General features: G+C 42.0%; 1 protein-coding gene across 4 annotated transcripts in view; it reads left to right on the forward strand.

Moving 5' to 3' along the window:
• The window catches only part of st18 (ST18 C2H2C-type zinc finger transcription factor), a 59,537-nt gene that overhangs the window by 14,513 nt on the left and 22,524 nt on the right, over positions 1-22,500 (forward strand). For 3 of the 4 annotated variants that reach the window (XM_046847360.1, XM_046847359.1, XM_046847362.1), the window contains 9 exons: positions 9,224-9,339; positions 11,181-11,232; positions 12,583-12,613; positions 13,011-13,243; positions 16,182-16,751; positions 16,943-17,077; positions 21,091-21,181; positions 21,482-21,574; positions 21,662-21,870. In XM_046847360.1, coding sequence (XP_046703316.1) covers positions 9,224-9,339; positions 11,181-11,232; positions 12,583-12,613; positions 13,011-13,243; positions 16,182-16,751; positions 16,943-17,077; positions 21,091-21,181; positions 21,482-21,574; positions 21,662-21,870 — 1,530 coding nt within the window. Of the gene's footprint in view, positions 37-9,223; positions 9,340-11,180; positions 11,233-12,582; positions 12,614-13,010; positions 13,244-16,181; positions 16,752-16,942; positions 17,078-21,090; positions 21,182-21,481; positions 21,575-21,661; positions 21,871-22,500 lie in introns of all 4 variants that reach the window. The other variant, XM_046847361.1, reaches the window with a different exon arrangement.

Raw genomic sequence — 22,500 nt, forward strand, 5'->3', positions numbered from 1 at the left:
GTGTGGGGATGTAGGAACTGTCCATGGTGCTGCCTGGTGAGTTGAGCAGGTTCACTCTGGATTCAGAGGGAAAAGTTGCTTCGAAGGAGGAAGTTTGGTGTCGTTCCGCAAAACGTTTCGGAAAAAGTGGAACGTGACGAGAAGGGGGGGAAAAAAAACGACAAGAAAGTTTGAATGTTTGGTCGTTTTTTTTTCGGGGGGATTATCGGTCCGCAAGTCATCCGAAAGAACGTAAATATTTACTCGTGAAGTCTACGTCTAGAGATGTTGTCTTTCTTTCTTTTCTTTCCTTCTTACTTTCTTTCTTTCTGTCTTTCTTTCTTTTTTTTATCCTCACTCTTTCGCTCTCTTGATTACATGCAAAAAAATACTATACAGTAAATATCGAATGTTCTGTCGTTATTTTGGGTTTTTATTATTATTATTATTATTATTATTATTATTATTATTATTATTATTATTTTAATTATTATTATTATTATTATTACCGACAACTCATCCAAAAGAATGAAGGCTTTCATTCTTTCCTTCTTTCCTTCTTTCTTTTTTTTCACCATCTATCCTTAGTTTTTCGCTCTCTTGCTTACATGCAAAAACCAAATAGTAAATATTGAATGTTCTGTTGTTTTTTTTGGGATTATTATTATTATTATCCACAACTCATCCAAAAGAACGCAGACTTTCTTTCTTTCTTTCTTTCTTTCTTTCTTTCTTTCTTTCTTTCTTTCTTTCTTTCTTTCTTTCTTTCCATACTGTAAATATTGAATGCTTTGTCTTTTTTTTTATTATTATTATTATTATTATTATTATTATTATTATTATTATTATTATTAACTACAACTCACCCAAAAGAATGCAGGGTTTCTTTCTTTCCTTCTTACTTTCACCATCTATTCTCACTCTCTCGCTTTCTGTTGTTTTCTTTGGGGATTAGTTATCTAAAATTTACCGAAAGAACGCAGATATTCACAAAGTCTTAATTTGGGTGGCTTGTCTTCTTCCTTTCTTCCTTTCTTTCTTTCTTTCTTTCTTTCTTTCTTTCTTTCTTTCTTTCTTTCTTTCTTAATTTTTTTTTCTTTCATCTCTCGCTTTCTTGCTTATATGCAGACATTCACTCTCAAAGTTTACATCCAGGAGACTTCTCTTTCTTTCTTTCTTTCTTTCTTTCTTTCTTTCTTTCTTTCTTTCTTTCTTTCTTTCTTTCTTTCTTTCTTTCTTTCTTTCTTTCTTTCTTTCTTTCTATCCTCACTCTTTCACTCTCTCACTTACATGCAAAATCTTTTATATTTTCTATCTTTCTTTCTTCCTACCTAAGTTTCCTTTTTTCTAACTCTCTCTCTCTCTCTCTCTCTCTCTCTCTCTCTCTCTCTCTCTCTCTCTCTCTCTCTCTCTCTCTTGCTTTCTCGCTTACATGCAAACTTCACTTTAGTTAATCCCGGAAAATGCATGATTTGGATTTAATTCGACAAGGTTTTCCGAAAATGTTCCATCTGCCACGGAGCAGCTGGTGAAGGGATCAACGTAATTAATTACTTAACTTTTTTGAAACACGGCTGGAGGAGAGAGAGAGAGAGAGAGAGAGAGAGAGAGAGAGAGAGAGAGTGTGTGTGTGTGTGTGTGTGTGTGACCTGATCAAAAGTCACACAGTGTTTTCGGCATCGCCGTTTTTTTGTTTTCAATTTTCTTTCCTTGAAATATCAGTGCACTTTATAAACGTTTTCTTGTGACTGTTACCTCATGACTGCTACATTGTGAGTGTTACCTCATGACTGTTACCTCATGACTGCTACAGTGTGAGTGTTACCTCATGACTGCTACATTTTGAGTGTTACCTCATGACTGCTACATTGTGAGTGTTACCTCATGACTGCTACATTGTGAGAGTGTTACCTCATGACTGCTAAATTGTGAGCGTTAACTCATGAGTGTTACATTGTGAGTGTTACCTCATGACTGCTACATTGTGAGAGTGTTACCTCATGAGTGTTACCTCATGACTGCTACATTGTGAGTGTTACCTCATGAGTGTTACCTAATGACTGCTACATCGTGAGTGTTACTTAATGAGCATTACCACATGACTGCTACATTGTGAGTGTTACTTCATGAGCATTACCTCATGACTGCTACATTGTGAGCGTTACCTCATGAGTGTTACATTGTGACTTCTACCTCATGACTGCTACATTGTGAGCGTTACCTCGTGAGTGTTACATTGTGACTACTACCTCATGACTGCTACATTGTGAGTGTTACTTAATGAGCATTACCTCATGACTGCTACATTGTGAGTGTTACCTCATGACTGCTACATTGTGAGTGTTACTTCATTAACATTGCCTCATGAGTGCTACATTGTAAATGTGTTACCTCATGACTGCTACATTGTGAGTGTTACTTCATGAGCGTTACCTCATGACTGCTAAATTGTGAGTGTTACCTCATTACTGCTACATTGTGAGTGTTACTTCATGAGCGTTACCTCATGACTGCTAAATTGTGAGTGTTACTTCATGAGCGTTACCTCATGACTGCTACATTGTGAGTGTTACCTCATGAGCCTTGCCTCATGACTGCTACATTGTGAGCGTTATCTGATGAGCTCTCATGAGGTAATTACCTCATTAGTGTTATGCTGTATTATCAGTGTTACCTCATGACTGCTACATTGTGAGTGTTACTTTATGAGCGTTACCTCATGAGTGTTAGTTCATGAGTGTTATATTGTGAGTGTGACCTTATGAGCCCTACCCCGTCATTGCTACCTTGCATGTTACCTCATGAGCATTACATTGTGAGTGTTACCTGATGAATGTTAATGAGTGTTCAGTGTATGTATTACCCCATGAGTGTTACTTTGTGAGCGTTACGCTGTGAGGGTCCCTCATGACTGCCCTGTGAGTGTTACTTCATTAACATTACATTTTGAGTTCCACCTTGTAGGTGTTACCTTGTGAGTGTTATATTGTAAGTGTTACCTCATGGGAGTGCTTCCTTGTAAGTGTTACTTAATGAGTGCTACTTTGTTAGTGTTACTTTGGGAGGCATTGGTTCATGAGTGTTATATTCTGAGCGTTACCTCATGAGCTCTACCTTGTGTTACCTCATGATCATCAAATCGTGAGCATGACCTCATGAGCATTGCGTTGCAAAAGTTACTTCATGATTGTTATCTTGTGGGTGTTACATGAAGGGCATTACAATGCGAGTGTAACCTCATTGTGTTACATCGTTCGTGTTACCTGATGAGCACTGCCTCGTGACTGCTCCATTGTGAGTGTTACTTAATAGTAAATTATGAGTGTTACCTTGTGAGTGTTACAGGGTGCGTGTTACCTCACAAATTAGAATGTGTGTTATGTCATGACTAGTACCTCATGAACATTATATCGTGAGCGCAACCTCGTGATTGAGTGCTATCATTCAAGACCGTTACATTGTGAGTGTTACCTCATGAGCGTTTTGCTGAATGTTACCGCTACCTTATATGTGTTACCCTTTTGAGGGCTACCTCGTGATCGTTACATTGTGCTACATTGCGAGCGTTACCTCTCTAGGGCTTCCACGTGAGCGCTACATCACGTTGCTTTATAAACGTTACTTTGTGATCGTTACCTCTTGATCGTTACCTCTATTTTTGCCCGCTGGCCCCAACTACAAAGCGGCGTCTGGTCGCCTGGTGGGCCGCAGGAACGGCGCGGATTTTCTGAATTTATTTCCTCTGTCGCATTGTTTAAACAGCTTTCCGCTCCGGTTTTGATCCTTTCCTCTCTCGCCTTTGAGGCCGTTCCACGTCGTGTCAGCTGTTGACTGATAGCACGAGGACGGCCTCGCAGCGGGGAATGAAAGAAAAGTAGCGGTTGGTAAACACTGATAAGGGATAAATAGAAAGCGGTCAGGCAGAGATAGTTGTGTGGGAGCCCAGATTGTGTGCGGTCTGCTAAAATGAGATTCGCCGCCTGTCCTTTTTTTTTTCTTTCTTTCTTTTTTTTCTCTTTTTTTTTTTTCATTCTTGCCCCTCCACTTGCTCCCCCCCTCCTCTGGACTGGGCTTGTCTGGAAAATCTCCAGTGACCTCACCAGGCATGTCCCAGGCTTCAGGAGCCTTTTGTGTGTGTGTGTGTGTGTGTAAGTGTGTGTAAGAGGGTGAGGGTGTGTTTTGTTTTTTTCCTAACAAGGGTCATGTCGGCGAGTGCACGTGTCCCGATGCGTACGGACAGCTGTCACGGCGGCAAGAGCGCACGCTAATGCGTTTAGGCTCAAAGTGGAAGATTACAGAGAACCTTTCAGATCTTTGATGGCTGCTTAAAAGAAAAAAAACTATTATTTGGGGGGGGGGGGTTCTACATGAACACTCGCTGGAGATTGAATTTAATTTTTAAAAATTATAATTATTTATTTTGCAATTCTAATATTTTTCTGAGCAAATAATCTGGACACAATTCCTAAGAATCCAAGAAATTATTCAAAAAATCGGTTCTTTTTTAATTTGTATTATTGTTATAATTTTTTTTTACTTTTTTATTTAAATGTCCCCATTTATTTTTCAGAACTTGTAGAAACTTTTCACAACCTTTGTTAATGTGAAAGTGAAACCGTGCTCCAAATCTGCACATTAATTAAATTATTTTTTAAATATATTTTTAATTATTATAATTTCTATAAAAATATTTTGCTTTTTTTTTCATAATAAATATCCAAGATATTTTTGCATATTTAATTCCAATAATATATTTAGATATTGTGTGTGTGTGTGTGTGTGTGTGTGTGTGTGTGTGTGTAAACGTGTGGGTCACCATGCTGTATATTTACACGGCTCAGTTCACCCCCTTTAAGTGAAAAAAAAGGTCCCCGAAAAAAGAAAGGAAGAAAAAAAGAAGGGGGGGGGGGTCAACACAATACACACCTCCATCCCTCCATGCCCTTCCAACCTTCCTCTTTATCTCCCCCTTCTTCCGCAAGTCTGTTTTATACATTAGTATTAAGGGGGGCAGAGGTGAGGAGGGACGTGCTTGACGGTGACTGAGTGCTCGGAGTGTGTGTTCGGAGTGTGTGTGTGTGTGTGTGTGTGTGTGTGTTCGGAGTGTGTTTAGCTCGAGAGCGTGATTTAGCGGAGACACTTTCATGCACCGTCACTTCAAAGGCCCCCTTTCAGGTCATGTGATCCGAATCATCTCACATTGATGTAGTTTTTTGAATGTATTTTTGTATTTTTTTATCGAACAACTTATTGAACATTGAATCCCGTTTATCGCTGGGGTTCTCACTGACACTGGAGACTACTTCCTAAAAAAAAATGAACACAAACAAAAAAAAAAAATTTCAGCAATATCATGTAGACGTAGCGACATGGGTTGTGTATTGATGTTGCCTACGGGTGGTCGCCGCGGTAGGACGATGGACGTCGTTGTGGACACTCCTTTTGCAGATTCGATTGGAATTTGGTTTGATTCAAACGGGAATGGATTCACGTAGAAATCGATTTGAATCGAATTTATGTCGTTTCCTGAGAAGTTGACAAGACGATGGCAAGCTAAGCATCTGACGTGTGTGTTTGTGTGGCTGCTGGAGAACATTCCCTAATCTTCATAATACGTCTAATAGGTCTACTGAGTACACAACACTACATGGAAGTTCTACAGGGCCTACAAGTGTAAACACCCCGGGTTTGTATTCCCGGGTGCCTGGGAACGATTTAGCGACCGAACCAAAGCCGTGGGAGGCCAAAAATGAGACGATAGATACGATACAATGCATGTTTTTGTCGTGAATTATTACCATCAAACGTCCTGGAGAGCAGGAAAGACGTTCGAGACAGAAGCACGGGTTTAAGAGCTTTAAGGTTAAATGTCGACGATCTTATGAGGCTCCGGTTTCTGAGCATATGCCATGAATGGAGAAACCCCCCCAACAACCCCCCATATTCCCTGGTCCGTGCTCATGGTCGTGGTCGCGGTCGGCCGGCGGTTCGGCTTCCCGCGACCGAGCGAACCTGGGCAAGGGGAGGGGGGAGACGCTTGTTTGCGCAGGCTGAAGGAGCATCGCTTGAAGTGGCGTTGTTTAATGACAGCGGCAGCTGACTCATTAGGCGAGCGCGGCGAAAGGTAATTAACCCTGGGAAAAGTACAGCTGCCGTACGGGCTGCTCATTTCGCCGCGGCGATCTGATTAGAAATCCGATTCTCCCTAAACCTAAACTCCTCGTCCAATGCCCCCTTTTCTTCTTCACCTTTTATTTTTGTTTGTTTGTTTTATTATTCGCATTTCTTTGTTTATTTTTCGCTTTTGCACAAGACGTGTTTCCGGGTTTTATCCCGCAATTTATCCGGGCAGGACGAAAAAAAAAAAGAAAAATCCCAGGCCACCTGGTCCCACTCGGGACGCTAACGTGGAATAGGCGTGCAAGTTTTCTCGGCTAACACCTGGCCTTTTTTTGTTGTTGTTTTTTGTTTCAGCACTATTGTTCATCCCCATACACACACACACCAAAAAAATAAAGGTCACTGAATTCAGTTCGGAATATGGAAAAATAATGAGGTGTTTCGAGTCGACAGCAGTTTCAGGAGTTTGTCATCGATTACAGTTTATATTTCGAGATTATTTTGGTGTGTGTGTGTATAATATTAATAATATATAATCAGTAAAGGGGAACATCTTCTCCTGGGAACTGTCCACCCAAAAGTCCTGAAATTGTCATCGTCTCTCAACTCTTTCATGTCCTTCTTCTTCTCCCTGCACACAAACACACACACGGCCAGGGTGGGGATTTTTTCTTTTTTCCCCCTCTGTGCCCGGGCCAAGCCATTCATTCCATCTTAAGAATCCTGGATGCGTTTTTGCCATCAGGAAAAGAGTGCAAGCGCGATTGTGTGTGTATTGGGAAAAAGGATAAAAGTGACTGCTTCCTTTTTATGAAATGACCAATTTGGCCTGAGGATCCAAAAATTTTTTTGTAGGAAGGGAAATCAAAATGCTGGAGTTGCGTATTGCGGATTTTCGATCTCTAATAACGTTTCGATGAATTTAACGTAGCAGACGTAAAAACGCTTTAACTCGTAAACTCGTAAAAGTTTTTTTAATGTTTTCTTTTTAAAGCCTGGCGAAGCGCCATTTGCATTTCCATGCGCGTCTCCTCGTATCCGCGTCGCATTCCGAGAAAAATTCAAATGGGTCCGGATCGATTGCGCCGCAGAGGGTACGAGGATCGCGTTACGCTGTGACGGGTTTTTTGGCACGGACGATGTCGCGTGTAAACTTTTTTCACTCTGTATTATTTAGTTTTTTTACATTTCTGTTTATCCCATGCCAATAATAATAATAATAATAATAATAATAATAATAATAATAATAATAATAATAAAATAACTAAAAGTGCAAATTATTCCTGGGGTGAACACCGAACAGGAAAGTTTTTCATTTTTTTCTTTTGGTCTAAACCCCCCCAACTCACCACCCCTCCCTCGCCCTGGCAGATCAGAGTGTAATTGCCAGTAATCAGGTCTGTTTGCGGCTGATAAAACCTCGGTGAATGCTGCCGAAGCCCCCTCTTTGTGTGATGACTCAATTATGCCCGAAGAGTGCCTCATCAAACCTGGCCCATCAGCTGCCTTAATAAATAAGGAAGACGCAAACTTGCTGCAGGCGCATTGTAATTCCATTCATTCCGTAATTACATTCAGACCCGGGTTAACCCTTTTTCCTCCTGTCGACGACGGGACAAAGACGACGGGGGGAGGAAGGAAAAGAGGTGACCTTGCGCCAGGCCTCGGGCTCCATAATTCAAAGAATGATACAGCCAGAGAAAGCTCAGATCGAGAAACGAAGCAAGAGAGCGAGAGAGAGCGAGAGAAGGAGGAGTATTATTGTAGATAATGTTGAAGCTCTCTTTATTTATTCATTGTGGCTCCGCTCACGCGGCTTTATCCTGTAATTACACTCAAAGTTCGGTCGTATCATAAGGAGAGACGGCGGCACGCAAACGTTTTCCCAAGTGTCCGACCTGTCCGGAGGAGCGTCCGGATGTTATCGCGGAATTAGCCGTCTTTTTTCGTTTTACGAATGGGACCACCAGGACCATGTAAATATCTCCCTCTTTTTATTTATTTAATGAGCCAAACACCGTTTTTCATACGTTTGACCTGGAAAAAGAATAAAATTTGCGACGCGATGGCGTGAAACTTCGGCGTTTTTCCTTCTAGTCATGCAAGCGTTTTTCATTTTTTCTTTCCGTTACCGCTCTGCATTTTATATCTTTCCCCCTTTTTCTGAGTCAGGACAAACGACGTTTTAATTCATGTGTTGATTACACACTGGCGTCACTTTTTACGCACACTTCTCGACAGCTCAAATAAGGTTGTGGGAAAAGTAGCAGATGGGCTAGGGCTGAGAGAGAGAGAGAGAGAGAGAGAGAGAGAGAGAGAGAGAGAGAGCACTGGCCCCACACACACACACACACACACACACACACACACACACACACACACACACATGAGCTCCCAGGAGTGTGTGAGGCCGTGGCTGTCTGTCTACCAGATTTGAATGAAATTATGATTCAGCAGATGAGGCAGATGCTTCAGAGAGTAGTGGGCGGGTCTTTATCATGCTAATGAGCCTCAAAACTCCGCCCCCTCTCCCCACCCCCCTTCTCCTTTTTTCATTCAAAAACACATGGTCCTGCAACGTTTCTAGGTACCAAATAACGTCCGGTTCCTGCGAAACTGCAGGGTTGTATTCGCGACGGTTTCTATAGTAACGGCTCTATTCGGGCCGAGTAATCGGATTAAAACCGCGTGTAATCGTTGACATGGAGTGTCTTGTTCCATTCATTTTTTTGGTCTAGTTGTTTTAGGGGTTTAGAAATCCTCCTGGAAATGAAGGACAGGCTCAGTGGTGAGTTTTGCGCATTCCAAAGGGATGGAAGAAACTTTCCTAGAAGAGAAGGAAAGAAATTACGCAAAACCCGGGAATTCTGGGGTTACCATATCAGTGTGGTGGGTGTCTAGAGTTTTGCATAACAGGGTGACCTATTCTATAGCTTCTACAGGTATCATAAACTCCTTTGGAAAACGCTAGCAACGAAACCAACGTTCATCTAAACCAGCGTCCGAGCGGCCCGGACATGTAACAGGATACCAATAAAAAAAAGTTCAATTTCAAGTCGACCTCGCTCCCGAACGTCTTCCGGACGTCTCCTTACCTGACCTTTTTTCCCCTCTCTGTCCGCAGAGGATGCTTCTTGCGCCCAAGCTCTGAGCAGCGGTGAGACACGATCGAGCCGAGAGCTGAGGACACCCCGAGGGCCTTACGACTCGCACTCGGCGTCCCCCCACAAAGACGCAAAGGTACAAAAAAACAACGCTTTCCCGTCCCGCCGAGTTGCTCTTATATGTTTGTTCATCCATTCGACCCATTCCTCAGTCGAAGACCAACGCGTCAAGACGCCGACCACCATGATTCCGCTACGGGTTGCCTCTCGGAGGGGCGCTCGGAGCGGATCCGATTACGCGACAACAGAAAAATCAGAAAGGAATCAAAAGAATACCGACGGGAAACTAGGGTTTTTTTACAAAAAGAAAACAAATCGAACCCAAAAAACCGCGTGGGCGCGCTCGTGTGCGCGCATAGCGGAGAAGAGTGTAATGAACTAATCAGGTACATTAGTTATTACAGAATGTAATCTATAGTGTTTGGGAGTTGTTTGTCTCGATAGGGAGTGCAGTAATCAAAAGTAATGAAGCTATTACGCCCGGGGAGCCGCGAGAGGACCGGCGTGGCATTAAGAGTGGACCACATAAAAGGTTTATTAAAGGAAATTAAGGCCCATCACTGCCACACCTGCTCCCCCTATTATAAATGTATGACAGGTCAGTGCCTTCAATCACAACAGCCAAGCTGGGAGAGAGAGAGAGAGAGATGGAGAGATGGAGAGAGGGGAAACAGAGAGAGAGAGAGGAGTCATGTTTCCCATTACGACCGGAGTAACAGCACAGCCTGTGACTCACCGCAGCCCCTCTGACCACTATACACCGCCATCAGCCTGGAATAATTACATTTAATAGGTTTTATTTGGGATCGGCAAGGCGACGCTGCGGCAGCGAGAGTGAGAGAAAGAGCGAGGATGTGTGTACCCGTGTGCGAGTGTGTATGAGTGTGTGTGTGCGGGGCATTAACAACTCTTTTTGTCTAAAAACACTCCACGGTGCTACTTTTTTTTTTTTTTTTTTTTTCCTGACACACTATTTTACATCATTATTTTTTATTTTTTTTGCCCAATGCTGTCTCGCCTTTTCGAAAAAAGCACGTTTTTTTCCCCGTTTTGCGTCCAAAAACCCGAATTAAATGAATTTTCTTGGGAAAAAATAAAAATAAAATCAGAGGGGTATATGAGAGTAATTTTTTTTTTATTATTATCTTATTATTATTTTAATGATTATTATTTTTTATTATTATTCTTATTGTTATTATTAATTATTATTATTATTATTATTATTATTACAGATCCCTGTGCTGGTCAGGGATGTGGGTTTGAAGTGTGAAAAAGCTCTGTGTGTGTGTGTGTGTGTGTGTGTGTGTGTGTGTGTGTGTGTGTGTGTGGGTGTGGGGGATCACTTTGATTTCATTCCGATTTTCACTATTTTATTTTCGAAAACGTTCGTGGGACAAATTGTGTCTCGATTTCTGACATTAAAAAAAAAAAACAATTAAATAAATTAAAATAAAATAAAATGTTTACAGGTAAAAAAAAGAGATTTCTCTTACTCGGACAATTATGACCTTTTTTTTCTTTTTTAAATATATTTAATTTATTCATATTGTTCTTATAAAGAAGCGAATAAATAAAATCCGAAATTCATCACTCATAATCTCCTTCGGTGGAATTTATTGTAGAAAATAAATATGGAAACGATCCCATTTATAATACGATAGTTCAATGAGTAATGCAGCTATTTGCGGTGTAATAAAAGAAATAATAAATAAAACAAAAATGTTAAGTCAACGTTATATTAGAAATAAAAGTCAGCGGGGTTTTTTTTCCCTCTTTTTTTCTCATGTATGGCAAGTCACTACGAGCCCTAGTTTGGGCATCTCTGCAATAAATCTGAACTCTAATGCCACTCAAATACCTTTGAAATCTCTTTTCCGTCTTAATAAACGTCCGTCTGACTTCTTTGCTGCTTTCCAGATGGATTCTGAAGGAGATGAGAATCGCACCGAGCCGCTCGTCGCCAACACTAGTAAGTATTCTGGTATCCTTTCCAAATAATTCGATAAATAAATCGATCCCTCATCCGTTCCCGTTTCATGCTGATGCTATTTCATTTATGTTCCTCATTGGTAAAGGGTTATGGTTCAGAAGGTCAAGGGTTCAAGTCTCAGTAATACCAAATGGCTACTCTTGGGCCCTTAAGCAAGGCCCTTAAACCTTGTGTGCTCCAGGGGCTCTGTATCTGCGCTTCGACCCCAGATTCATAGGTTTGTTCTCTCTGGGCGCCCCACCCCCCTCCACCCCTACGCAAGTTTTCCCAGCTTCCATTCATATCCCCTGTGTGCAATTCACCTGAAGTGTTGGTTCAGAGAAGCAGTGTCGCTGTCCGTGGTTCTTTTTTTTTAAATATTAATCTCATTCATGTGGAGAGGCCGGTTATGTCGAGATGATGTGTGATGCATTATTCACGGCTAGGGGCCTTCATTATGTGCTGACGTTAGCCCTGGCGTGTTGTCTGAATGGGCCGATTGACTCCATTCAGCACCAGCGCTCCGACTGGGTAACGGCACAGGGCAGAATCTTGTATAAGGGGGGGGGCGATTGCACTTGAGTCTACGGTTACGATTCGACAGTAAAGCCTTTCTCGGAGTAGCCTCACCATCAAGACCTTCTGGGCTCTGAAGGTCGTAAGTTCAAATTTAACCAAACTGCAACTTCTGGGCCCCCGAGCAAGGCCCTTAAGCTTATACACCCTGTCCTTCATTTCGCTTTAAGCTTTGAGCATTCCGAAATAAAACAAAAATGATGTATATTTGCAATACGCTGTGCCATTTATGCTAGTAATAGAATATTTTGGTCGCTGTCCGTAATCCTTCAATCTCATTATCTTGACAATTATGTGTTGTTTGTGGGCGTGACCTTATTTTTTTCCCCCATTCGTTCGCAAAAAAAAAAAAGAAAATGCTATGCTAGTAGTGTACGCTCGCTAGTATCGTTTGCATTGATTTTCTGCATCCTAGCTCAATACACGCTAATAAAATACACGCTTTACCTCCAGGACCCTTTACTTGCTAGCTTTGTTTTGTTTGGGCATGCTTAACGAACGCTCACGTGCCCCTTGCCAGTGTGGTCCACTGACCGCTGTCCTTGGTCCTTGTCATACTTGGAACACCTGGGAATCCAGCCAAGCACTTCTTCAGGAGGGCAGGGACAGGGCAGGGCGTATTTGGGGGGTAGGAAGAGACGAAGACACTAAGGAATGGAAAGCATCTTACATGGTTTGGGATCAAATAGAATTCACAGGTGCAGCATCCCCGTGGGGAAACACACCTATGTGTATTTACCAGTCCTCACTTTTTCTCTCTCTGTGTGTTTGCAGTTCCACCTGAAAGCTTCGTCGAGACACACAGGTGAGCATTATTTTCCCCCCTTGTGGTCATATTCTCATTACTGGCCTTCGCTCATTAGGACTGAGAGATGGTACGGTCCAATTCCACAGGTATCGAAGGAATTGGGCCGTACCATCTCACGGTCCTAAAGGCCAGCGGCGAGAAAAAAGACCACGAGAGATGGTATGGTCCGATTCCTACTTTTCCACCCCAGCATTTATTTGTAAACATGTACCACATCGAACCTTTTACCTTTTACCATCCACTTCCCCTAATCGCAACAAGAAACAGACAATCAGCATTTATTTTCTGTCTCAGAAACGGAGACTCCTTCCGGGCTCTTTATGGATGGAAGCGCATTCGGGGTTTCCAAAATCAAAACGCTTCAGTCGAGACGTCCGATGTTTTCTCTCCGCAGTTTGCTGGCGTCTGCAGCGAGGAAGAGGAGCGCGGCCGAGGATGCTCGCGGCACGCCGGTGAACAAGAGGAAGTCTCTGCTGATGAAACCGCGCCATTACAGTCCCAGCGAAGAGGAGGAGGAGGAGGAGGACGACGACGACCAGGAGGAGGAGGAGGAGGAGGAGGACCAGGAGGAGGACCTGGCAACCGCTCAGGACAAAGACGCACCCAGGAACATTGACACTCCAGCAGGTAGACAGATGTCCCGTTGTTTTGTCTGTTTTGATGAACAATTGACGCTGAATTTTAAACTACCATCTGTTGCATTCAATTTTTTTTCCCTCCCTTGCCACCACCACCTCCTCCTCCTCTTCCTCCTCCTCCTTCTCTATCCCCCTTCCAGTTGTCTATCTATCTATCTATCTATCTATCTATCTATCTATCTATCTATCTATCTATCTATCTATCTATCTATCTATCTATCTATCTATCTATCTATCTATCTATCCATCCATCCATCCATCCATCCATCCATCCATCCATCCATCCAAACCCCCACCCAACCCCTTTCCACTAATTTCTGCTCGGAGACTACGCTGCTGTGTTTGTCTGTCACATCCTCAGATTGAAATTTGGGACAGCTGATCTGTCATGAGATTCCTGGCAAAGCACTTTTTTTTTTCTTTTCATTCCGAATCCCTCCTTACCCCCCTCCCCCCCATCCTCTTCCTCCTCCTCCTCCTCCTCCTCCTTTATCATGCTCTGCTTCCAAACTGGTGTCCGGACAGAAGAACAGCAGTTGTTGGACCGATAAGACTCGGATCTCTGCTCCACACTGTGTATCCGGATCTCTTTTTTGGAATCCTGATCACAACTGGGCCGTCGCCTGCTCAATTATTAAACACACACACACACTCACATTTACACACACACACAAACACACAAAAAAGTGCTCAAGCAAGTGAGGTCCGCTCGAATAATTATGCAAATCGGGAAACTGAGAATAGAAGGCACCAAATTATATTGTGTCTCATTGATAAAAAAAGAAAGAGAGAAAGAAAGAAAGAAAAAGAAAGTGATCACACGCAAGAGGAAGGAAATTTTTTTGTCATACACGCCCCCTCCAAAAAAAAAAAGTTGAGATTACATTTTTTTTTCCCGAGCGCGCTCTTTTCCCCCCTTTTTCCGAAAAACAAAAACATTGCCATTTCCTAATGAAACGAATTATGAACATTTTGGCAACAATGCTGTCCTCGTGCGCGTGCGTTTCGCACTCCCCTATAATCTGCACTTATTCGGTATATTTTTAACGACGTAACCAAGCAACAAAAAACGTAATTGTGCCTTTCGAAAGCTTTTGTTAGGCCATCAAACACTGCGCAAATATACATAATTAGGCATAATGCCTATGCCTCATTATTGGACACATGCGGGTCGTTAAATGGACAACGGAACCGCGCTACCAAATTGAGCGGGCGAAATGGAATTCGCTTTATTTATTAATTTATTATGATCATTTGATTCGTTCGCACGTGTGCGTGTGTACTATTTAATTGTTGTTGTATTTTTTGTTTTTTTCCTGTGGCACTCCTGTGCGAAAAAATCCTACAAAATAAATATTTTTTGAATTTTTACAAAAAGATATTTTTTTTATATTTTTTTTACAATTGATTTATTAGAATTAATATTTTTGGAACATTTTGATGTGTATATAATCCATATCGGAGGCTTATTATGTTAAATAAAAAATCGTACGCGTGTATTTTTATTTGATAATAAATACAAACATTTTTTCAAATAGGAGGTGAATCTTAATCTAAACAAAAGAGGAAAAAAAAACAAACAAACAAACTAAAAAAAAAAGGCCGGGTGCTAGCTTTCCATTTCATGGCGGCGGCGGCGGTAGCGGCGTCGCGCGTAAGCGAGTCGAGCCAAGCCTCAGATCGCACACTAGCGACGGTAATGGCTATTCTGGAGTACAAACCGTTCACCTGTTCCAACACTCCAACCACGTTCGCCTTCCAAACCCCCACCCCGAATCGTTCTCGCTGCCGTATGTATGTGTGAGTGTGTGTGTGTGTGTGTGTGTGTGTGTGTGTGTGTGTGTGTGCGCTTTTTTGGTGAACACTCTGTCTCCATCTGGATGGCAGCGTAAGCCTGGATGCCTGCTCTGCTAATTGTAACTTAGCATAACTGGCTAACTTTGCATCTGTGTTGGACAGGCATGCTTTATCACACCTCTGTCGTGATTCAGACCAGGCCTGACAAAAAAAAAAAAAAAGAGAAGGAAAGAAAGGAAAAAAAAAAACGGGGGAGATGTTAAATGAATGGAAATGAAGCCGAGCGTGAAATATATATTTCCGTATAGGATTCGATAAAACCCTGGCATTGAAAAAGGATGAACAGATCAATAGTGTTTTCTTTTTTGTTCTCCATCGAGGAATAAAAAAAATAAAAAATCAAATCAAATAAATTCTGTAATTGGTGAATGTTTCATGTTTTTTTTCTTTTTTGTGTTTTTTAAATTTTTTATTATTTTTTTTCTATCACCTTTTAAAATAAAAAAGTAAATTGTGAGGTCCCCAGAATGTGTGTGTAAATGTGTGCGATCTTTTTTTTAAAGGGACGGAATTTAAAGAAAGAAGAAAAAAAAAAAAAAAAAAAAAAAAATTTTAGGCATATCAAATTACTATCCATTCCACTTATTTTTCTTTATTCATGTTATTATTTTCACATTTTCTTTTTTTTACATTTATTACTGATATATTTATTATTATTATTATTATTATTATTAATATTATTATTATCATTTATTATAGGATTTCTTCACTTTGACTTTAAATTTTTGCCCTCAGATTTTTACATAAACTCCATGTTTCTATTGTTATTCGGTGGAAAGTAATTAAGGATAAAATGCCGTTTGTTTGTGTACCCTGTAAAAACATGTTATAAATCATTTCATGTCTTGTACTGCTAAGCCGCGAACTCGCATTTGTCCCATCTAGTGTTTCTTGTCTGCGTAATAATCCTGTAATTCCGTACATGAAGTGGAATAACAAAAAAAAAAAAATACATTCTCAGAACGTCTTCTAGAGGCGAACTGATTCCCTGAACTGTGCGTCATTTCCCAGCATTCTGAACGACTTGTACGAGGTTGCATTCTTAATCCCCGAATTTGTTTTCTCCCCAGATGACGATCTCGACTGCCTCGACTACCGAGACAAATCGCATGGCTCACTGTCGTGGTCCGAGCGCACCAGCCTGAGCTCTCCCGAATGCGATGACGAGAAATGGCTCGAGAAAGACTTTTGCGAGAAAAACACAGATAAAGACCCGGAGCGCGAGGAATGCGAATGGATTAGCCCTCGGCCTCGGACAGTGCCCGGGGCCGCCTGCCCGTGCCCCTTTCCCAGCCTGAGCCCAAACTCTGCTGATGAGGCGCGGCCCGAGAAACACTTTGGACTCCAGCTCCCCGTGTATGTGGGCCACACTGCCAGCGGGCTCCTGATGGATGAGTTCGCCTGCTCGAGGGAGGTTAGCGACAATGAGGATGAGGCCCAGGTGCCCAAGCTGGACGACCCGTTTGGAGGCTGGGCACTGGGCATGGAGCGGGCACGGCTCAACCTGGGCCTCCTGGAGCAGGCCATGCACAGGCAGCTCCTTCACGGGGCCTACAGGGAAATGGACCGCTTCCTGTTCGAACGGGTCAACCATGAAAGGAGGCAAATAGACGCTCGTGCTGTCTACCATAACAACAAAGGTAACACTACTACTATTACTATTATACTATAGTATATATAGTCATAGGTGAGGGGGAGCCATGATATATATCACTATGGGGACGGGGTAGCTATGATATATAACTATAGGGCAGGGGAAGCTATGATATATATCACTATGGGGAAGGGGTAGCTATGATATATAGACTGAATGTGTGCCTTGTGTCCATAGACTCGCTAAGAACCGACAAGAAAGACATCAAGTGCCCGACCCCCGGGTGTGATGGGACGGGTCATGTGACTGGACTGTACCCCCACCACAGAAGTTTGTCAGGATGTCCCCACAAAGTCCGAGTGCCTCCTGAAAGTGAGTTTTTTTTATTCCTTTGATGTATTCATGCACTCACTGTAAGACCATACCAGTGTTTTCTAAGTTTTCTGACCTTCTGTTTAATACTTATGGAAGGAGTCTTCAGTGTCAGAGCTTAGCAACAGTATTTTGTTCTTTGTTTTATGTTTTTGACTGGTAGCTCAGTGGTTAAGGCATTACATTTTGCTTTCAAAGGTTGTGAGTTCAAATCCCAGCCACACCAAGCTGCCACACCCATGGGCCCCTGGCCAAGGTCCTTAACCCCTTACATTTATGAGATAAATGTAAGTTGCTATGGATAAGGGCGTCTGAGTTAAAATAATTTATTTTGTAGAAGAAGGTTCGGAGTTCAAATCCCAGCCATGCCAAGTTGCCTGGGCCCCTGAGCAAGGCCCTTAACCCCATAGCTACTCAGTTGTACTGTATGGATGAGATAAATGTAAGTCGTTCTGGATAGTGCCGTAAATGTAAATGTAGATGACTTTGGATTCAAAGGTAGTGAGTTCAAATCCCAGCCACATCAAGCTGCCACTCTTGGGCCCCTGAGCAAGGCCCTTAACCTGATAGCTGTCCAGTTGTATAGACGAGATCAGTGTAAGTTGTTCTGGATAATGCCGTAAATGTCGACGATTTTGGATTCAAAGGTTGTGAGATCAGTCCATGGGCTTGTATTATATACACATATGATGCGTGTACATCGAGGCGAAGATCTAACCAGGCCAAGTTTTCCAGAAGGCGCATGCAGAGACGAGTAGACGAGTTTGTCGTTTCACAAGTTCACCCCTGAAGTTTGTCTACTGCTTTTGATTTACTGCGGTATGCAAATCAGCATCATGGTGTGGAAACACTTCTTTTTTTTTCACGCGTTGCCTTTTTTTTTTTTTCTCTTTCTTTCGTTTTTTTTTTCCGCCATTTAAAAGCAACACAAACATTCGCCATTAAACACGGACGTGACAAAAGGAACAGCAAAATGTAATTAAGGGCTTTCAGTATGAAAGCATGAAGTCGTAGAGCTGCAGCAGTCTTCCGCAAATCAAAGGGCCGGAGCGGAAAAAACGGACAGGCATGGCGTCCGGACTAAAGGGAATAAAAAATGTGGACAAAAGGAAAAAAAAAGTTATTAGGGATCCAAGACTCTGTACAGAACAGCCAGCTGTAGTCTGTTTCCTTGTTGATATTTGAACGTGAGATTTATTTCAGCAAACATGAAGGAAGCAGAAACAGGAAGTGTGAAGTTTGCTGCTGTTAATGGGATAAACTGTCATCTAAGTTCCCACGAGTTAATTGAGAAAATGCCTTTTTTTTTCACTTCACGAAACAATTCCTTGAATTTTACCAAGAATTATAATGTAATTATAAATCACTTACATCGGATTCTCCGATCTGATTGGTCAGAGGGTGCTGATAAATGTTTGAAAATGGCAGATTGTTATTCATCATTTATGGAAGGAGCAAAAAAGTTCAATAAATGATGTAGACTGAGGTAAAAAATGGGATAAGGATGAGGTAAAAAAAAAAAAACGAGGTAAGAGTTAGGTACAAATTAGTTACAAATACGTTACAAATGGTGTAAGAATTGGATACAAATGAAGTAATGGTGAAGTAAGAATGGGGTAAGAAAGGGATAGAAATTCAGTAAGAATGGGGCAAGAATAAGCTAAAAATTAAGATCGGATGGGCGTATGAATGAGGTAAGAAGGAGAAAAGCATCATCTGATTATTGTGGTTGCTTAAAGACCTGAAGCCCGATGCTCAGTACTCAGTGCTCGCAGAGTGAAACTGCTCATGCAGCGTTCAGCCGTTAGGTCTAGATCGTATCGCTGAGTTGAGTGGCTGATAAATTTCCTGTTTTTCCCCCTCTTCACAGGAAGTGAACCTGTTCGGTGGCTAAAAATGCTTCAGAGAAGCTTTGGGTGTGAATTGGACTTGATGTCCACCGAGAGAATGGCACGGTCGCGGAAAAGTGTGAAGCGCAGAGGAGAGGGCGAGATTATAACAAGTACAAATAACTGGCTGGCTGACAATTAACACGACAACGGGTTTAGCGAGCGCAGTAAATCATTCGCGTTCGCCGGACGCGACTGGATCGCCGGATCGCGATCGGGCGCCGTCGTGGAGAAAAACGACGTGCTCGTCGGTGCAAAGAAGCCTGTTTGTTTTGAAGTGGGGCTGATATTAATATCCAACAAACGCGTATAAAGTCGGGAAAATTGTGTTTGCGCTTAGTAGGAGTCCCTCGAGGTGGTAATGCGAGCACAAACTGGGGCACGAGGAGGAGAAAAAAATTGGCTTTCACTCACCGGATCAGCAGTCCGCCGCCATTATAGCAGCAAATTACCCTGATGATAAGTGCAGGTTTGTTTTAATGCTCCTGTTCGCGTTTTGTGAACGGAACACCCCGAGCGAGGTGTAACTACACTGCCTCCACCCAAATGCTATAGCGCTAAAGGGCCAGGAGATTCGAGTTCGAACTGCGCTGCTCATTCTGGCAGGATGTCAAAGGGAAATAATGTTAAAGGTAGCAGAGATTGACGTGTGAACCCGTGCATTATATCATGCTAACATTCAGCACCTCATGATTGGAATAAGCACCGGTTGTGGTACACGGTGCGAATTTCCAGCAGGATCAAACCTAACTATTTAGTTAGCAGGAGTACCATAACGGTAAACAACAGAACAGGTTATTTTCAGCTCAACTACGGCTCAGTTACAGCTCATCTACAGCTCATCCACAGCTCAAATATAGTTCATCTACAGCTCATTTACAGCTCAACTATAGTTTATCTACAGCTCATCTATGGTACAACTTATCCACAGCTCATCTATAGTTTATCTACAGCTCATTTTCATCTCAACTACAGCTCATCTACAGCTCACCTATAGTTCATCTACAACTCATTTTTAGCTCAACTACAGCTCATCTATAGTTTATCTACAGCTCATCTATGGCTTACCTTATCCACAGCTCATTTATAGTTCATCTACAGCTCATTTTCATCTCAACTACAGCTCATCTACAGCTCACCTATAGTTTATCTACAGCTCATTTATAGCTCAACTACAGCTCATCTATAGTTCATCTACAGCTAATTTACAGCTCATCTATGGCTCAACTTATCCACAGCTCATCTATAGTTCATCTACAGCTCATTTACATCTCAACTACAGCTCATCTACAGCTTATTTACAGCTGAATCACAACTCACCTACAGCTCAATTTATAGCTCATCTTTAGCTCATTTACAGCTTAATTTAGGACTCATGAACAGCTCATTTACAACTCAGTTACAGCTCAATTTAGGGCTTATGTACAGCTCGTTTTTAACTTATTTACAGCTCAATTTGGAGCTCATTTACAGCTCAATTTAGAGCTTATCCACAACCTATTTACAGCTCATCTATAGTTCATCTACAACAGCTCTTCTTTAGCTACTCTACAGCTTATCCATAGTTTATATACACCTCATTTACATCTTATCTAAAGCTTATGTACAACAAATGTTCCGCTCATTTACCACTCATTTAAAGCTCCTCTATAGCTACTCTACAACTAATCCATAGTTTATCTGCATCAAATTTACAGCTCATTAACAGCTCATTTACAGCTCATCTTCAACGCATAACCACTCATCTACAGCTCATTTACAACTCCTCTACAGTTCCTCTACAGCTTATTTACACCTAATCTACAACTCACTTATATCTCTTTTACAGCTCATCTGTAATTAATCTACAGCTCGTTTACAGCTCAGTAAGTTTCTGTTTTAATTTAAAGATAGATTCTTTATTTACAGCAGTACACATGGAAATACGTTTTATTCCGTTTTTATCACAGCGATGTGGCGACCAGTTCAGGTCGGTAATAAAGCAAGAGATTTACACACTGCGGTTGAGTTGAACACAATCTATAGATTGATTGATTGATTGATTGATTGATTGATTTATTGATATGCTGTAAGTGCTGTGTCTGTCATTCTTGCTGCTAAGCCGGCATTCTATTTCTTCCGCAGTTCTAGCCATGCACGAAAACGTGTTAAAGTGCCCGACCCCCGGATGCACTGGAAGAGGCCACGTCAACAGTAACCGCAGCACTCACCGGAGGTACGCCAAAACACTCTTTATCAAACGACAGCCTGAAAATAGAGACCTAAAAGGACTGGAAATTGTTGTAGGAAATCTCACCAGTTGTCTCATTTGATGTCTTTTTGTTTCAAAAAGAAGCTTTCGGTTGGTTGGTGTGGTTTGAAGTTAAATGGCTTTAGAATTATGATGGTTTTTGGGTAAAAATGAACCGCTATGAACATCAGAACAAATGGATATGGATGAATTCCGATTGAGACAAAATGGAGAACGTATGATTTTTCTACAAATACTGAATGAAAGTGTGTGTCCCTGGCCCAGCTTATCCGGCTGCCCGATTGCTGCAGCCGAGAAAGGTCCCAAACCTCAAGATGACCTGTCCAAGTGTAGACAAACTCCAGAAAAGATGGCAAGGTAAGAACACTCAAACCTTTCAAAAGAGTCTCAGCGATCATTTGCTTCACATCACATGTGGTTGTTCTTTCTTTCCCTCATCTCCAGACCTTTGGTTCAGATGAAAAAGTTTGATTTTGGACAACTTGCCTACCAGTTCGCCCATCCTGTGAGCGCCTTGCAGGCCAGCATGGCCAAAGACATGGACAAGTACAGCAAGGGTCACTTCGACTACGCCAGCTTTGACGCTCAGGTGTTCGGAAAGCAGACCCACGTGGGCTCCGATCCGAACCAAGAGTCCTCCCACCTCCTCGATTGTAAGTCCTGGAAACGATGACTGGTGAAATTAGCTGTAACTTGATTTCCTTACTCACACAGCGGTTTGCTAACAGTTGCAACTTTCAACATTTGAATTTTTAAGGTCCAGGAAACTGCTGAGTTCAGGTTTTCAAGGATAGTTATGAAGTCATTTTCTCACCAGGCTTTAACTTTTGCTTCTCTTTAGAAGTAAATAAGAAATCCCGGAGCGAGTAACCGCCTCAATCCTGAACTACACCAAAGACAAAAAAGACTTCCCACACAGTGTCCAAATCCCCGTGCCATTATTTTGGAAACAGCCAGAAACGTATTGTACCGAAATTGGAAAATATTCAGCACTGGACAGCGCTCAAAGAGCATTTTTACATTAATGGCTTCTCTGGGAGTTTTATTCTTGCTTATTATTTATGAACTTTGAGACACTACTATATAAGGGGAGGTGTTTAAGGCATTGGACTTTGGATTGGAAGGTCTTAGGTTCAAATCCCAACACCACTAAGCTGCCCTTAACCCTCAACTCCTCAGTTGTAATTTGTGCTTGAGGAGGGCATCTGGCAAATGCCATAAATTAAAGAAATTTAGATTTTAGGACCTCTGTGGGACAATGTCTATTTCTAAACTGTGTCTTT

Source organism: Silurus meridionalis, chromosome 4 (genome assembly GCF_014805685.1).
Source record: "Silurus meridionalis isolate SWU-2019-XX chromosome 4, ASM1480568v1, whole genome shotgun sequence".
Taxonomy (NCBI): domain Eukaryota; kingdom Metazoa; phylum Chordata; class Actinopteri; order Siluriformes; family Siluridae; genus Silurus; species Silurus meridionalis.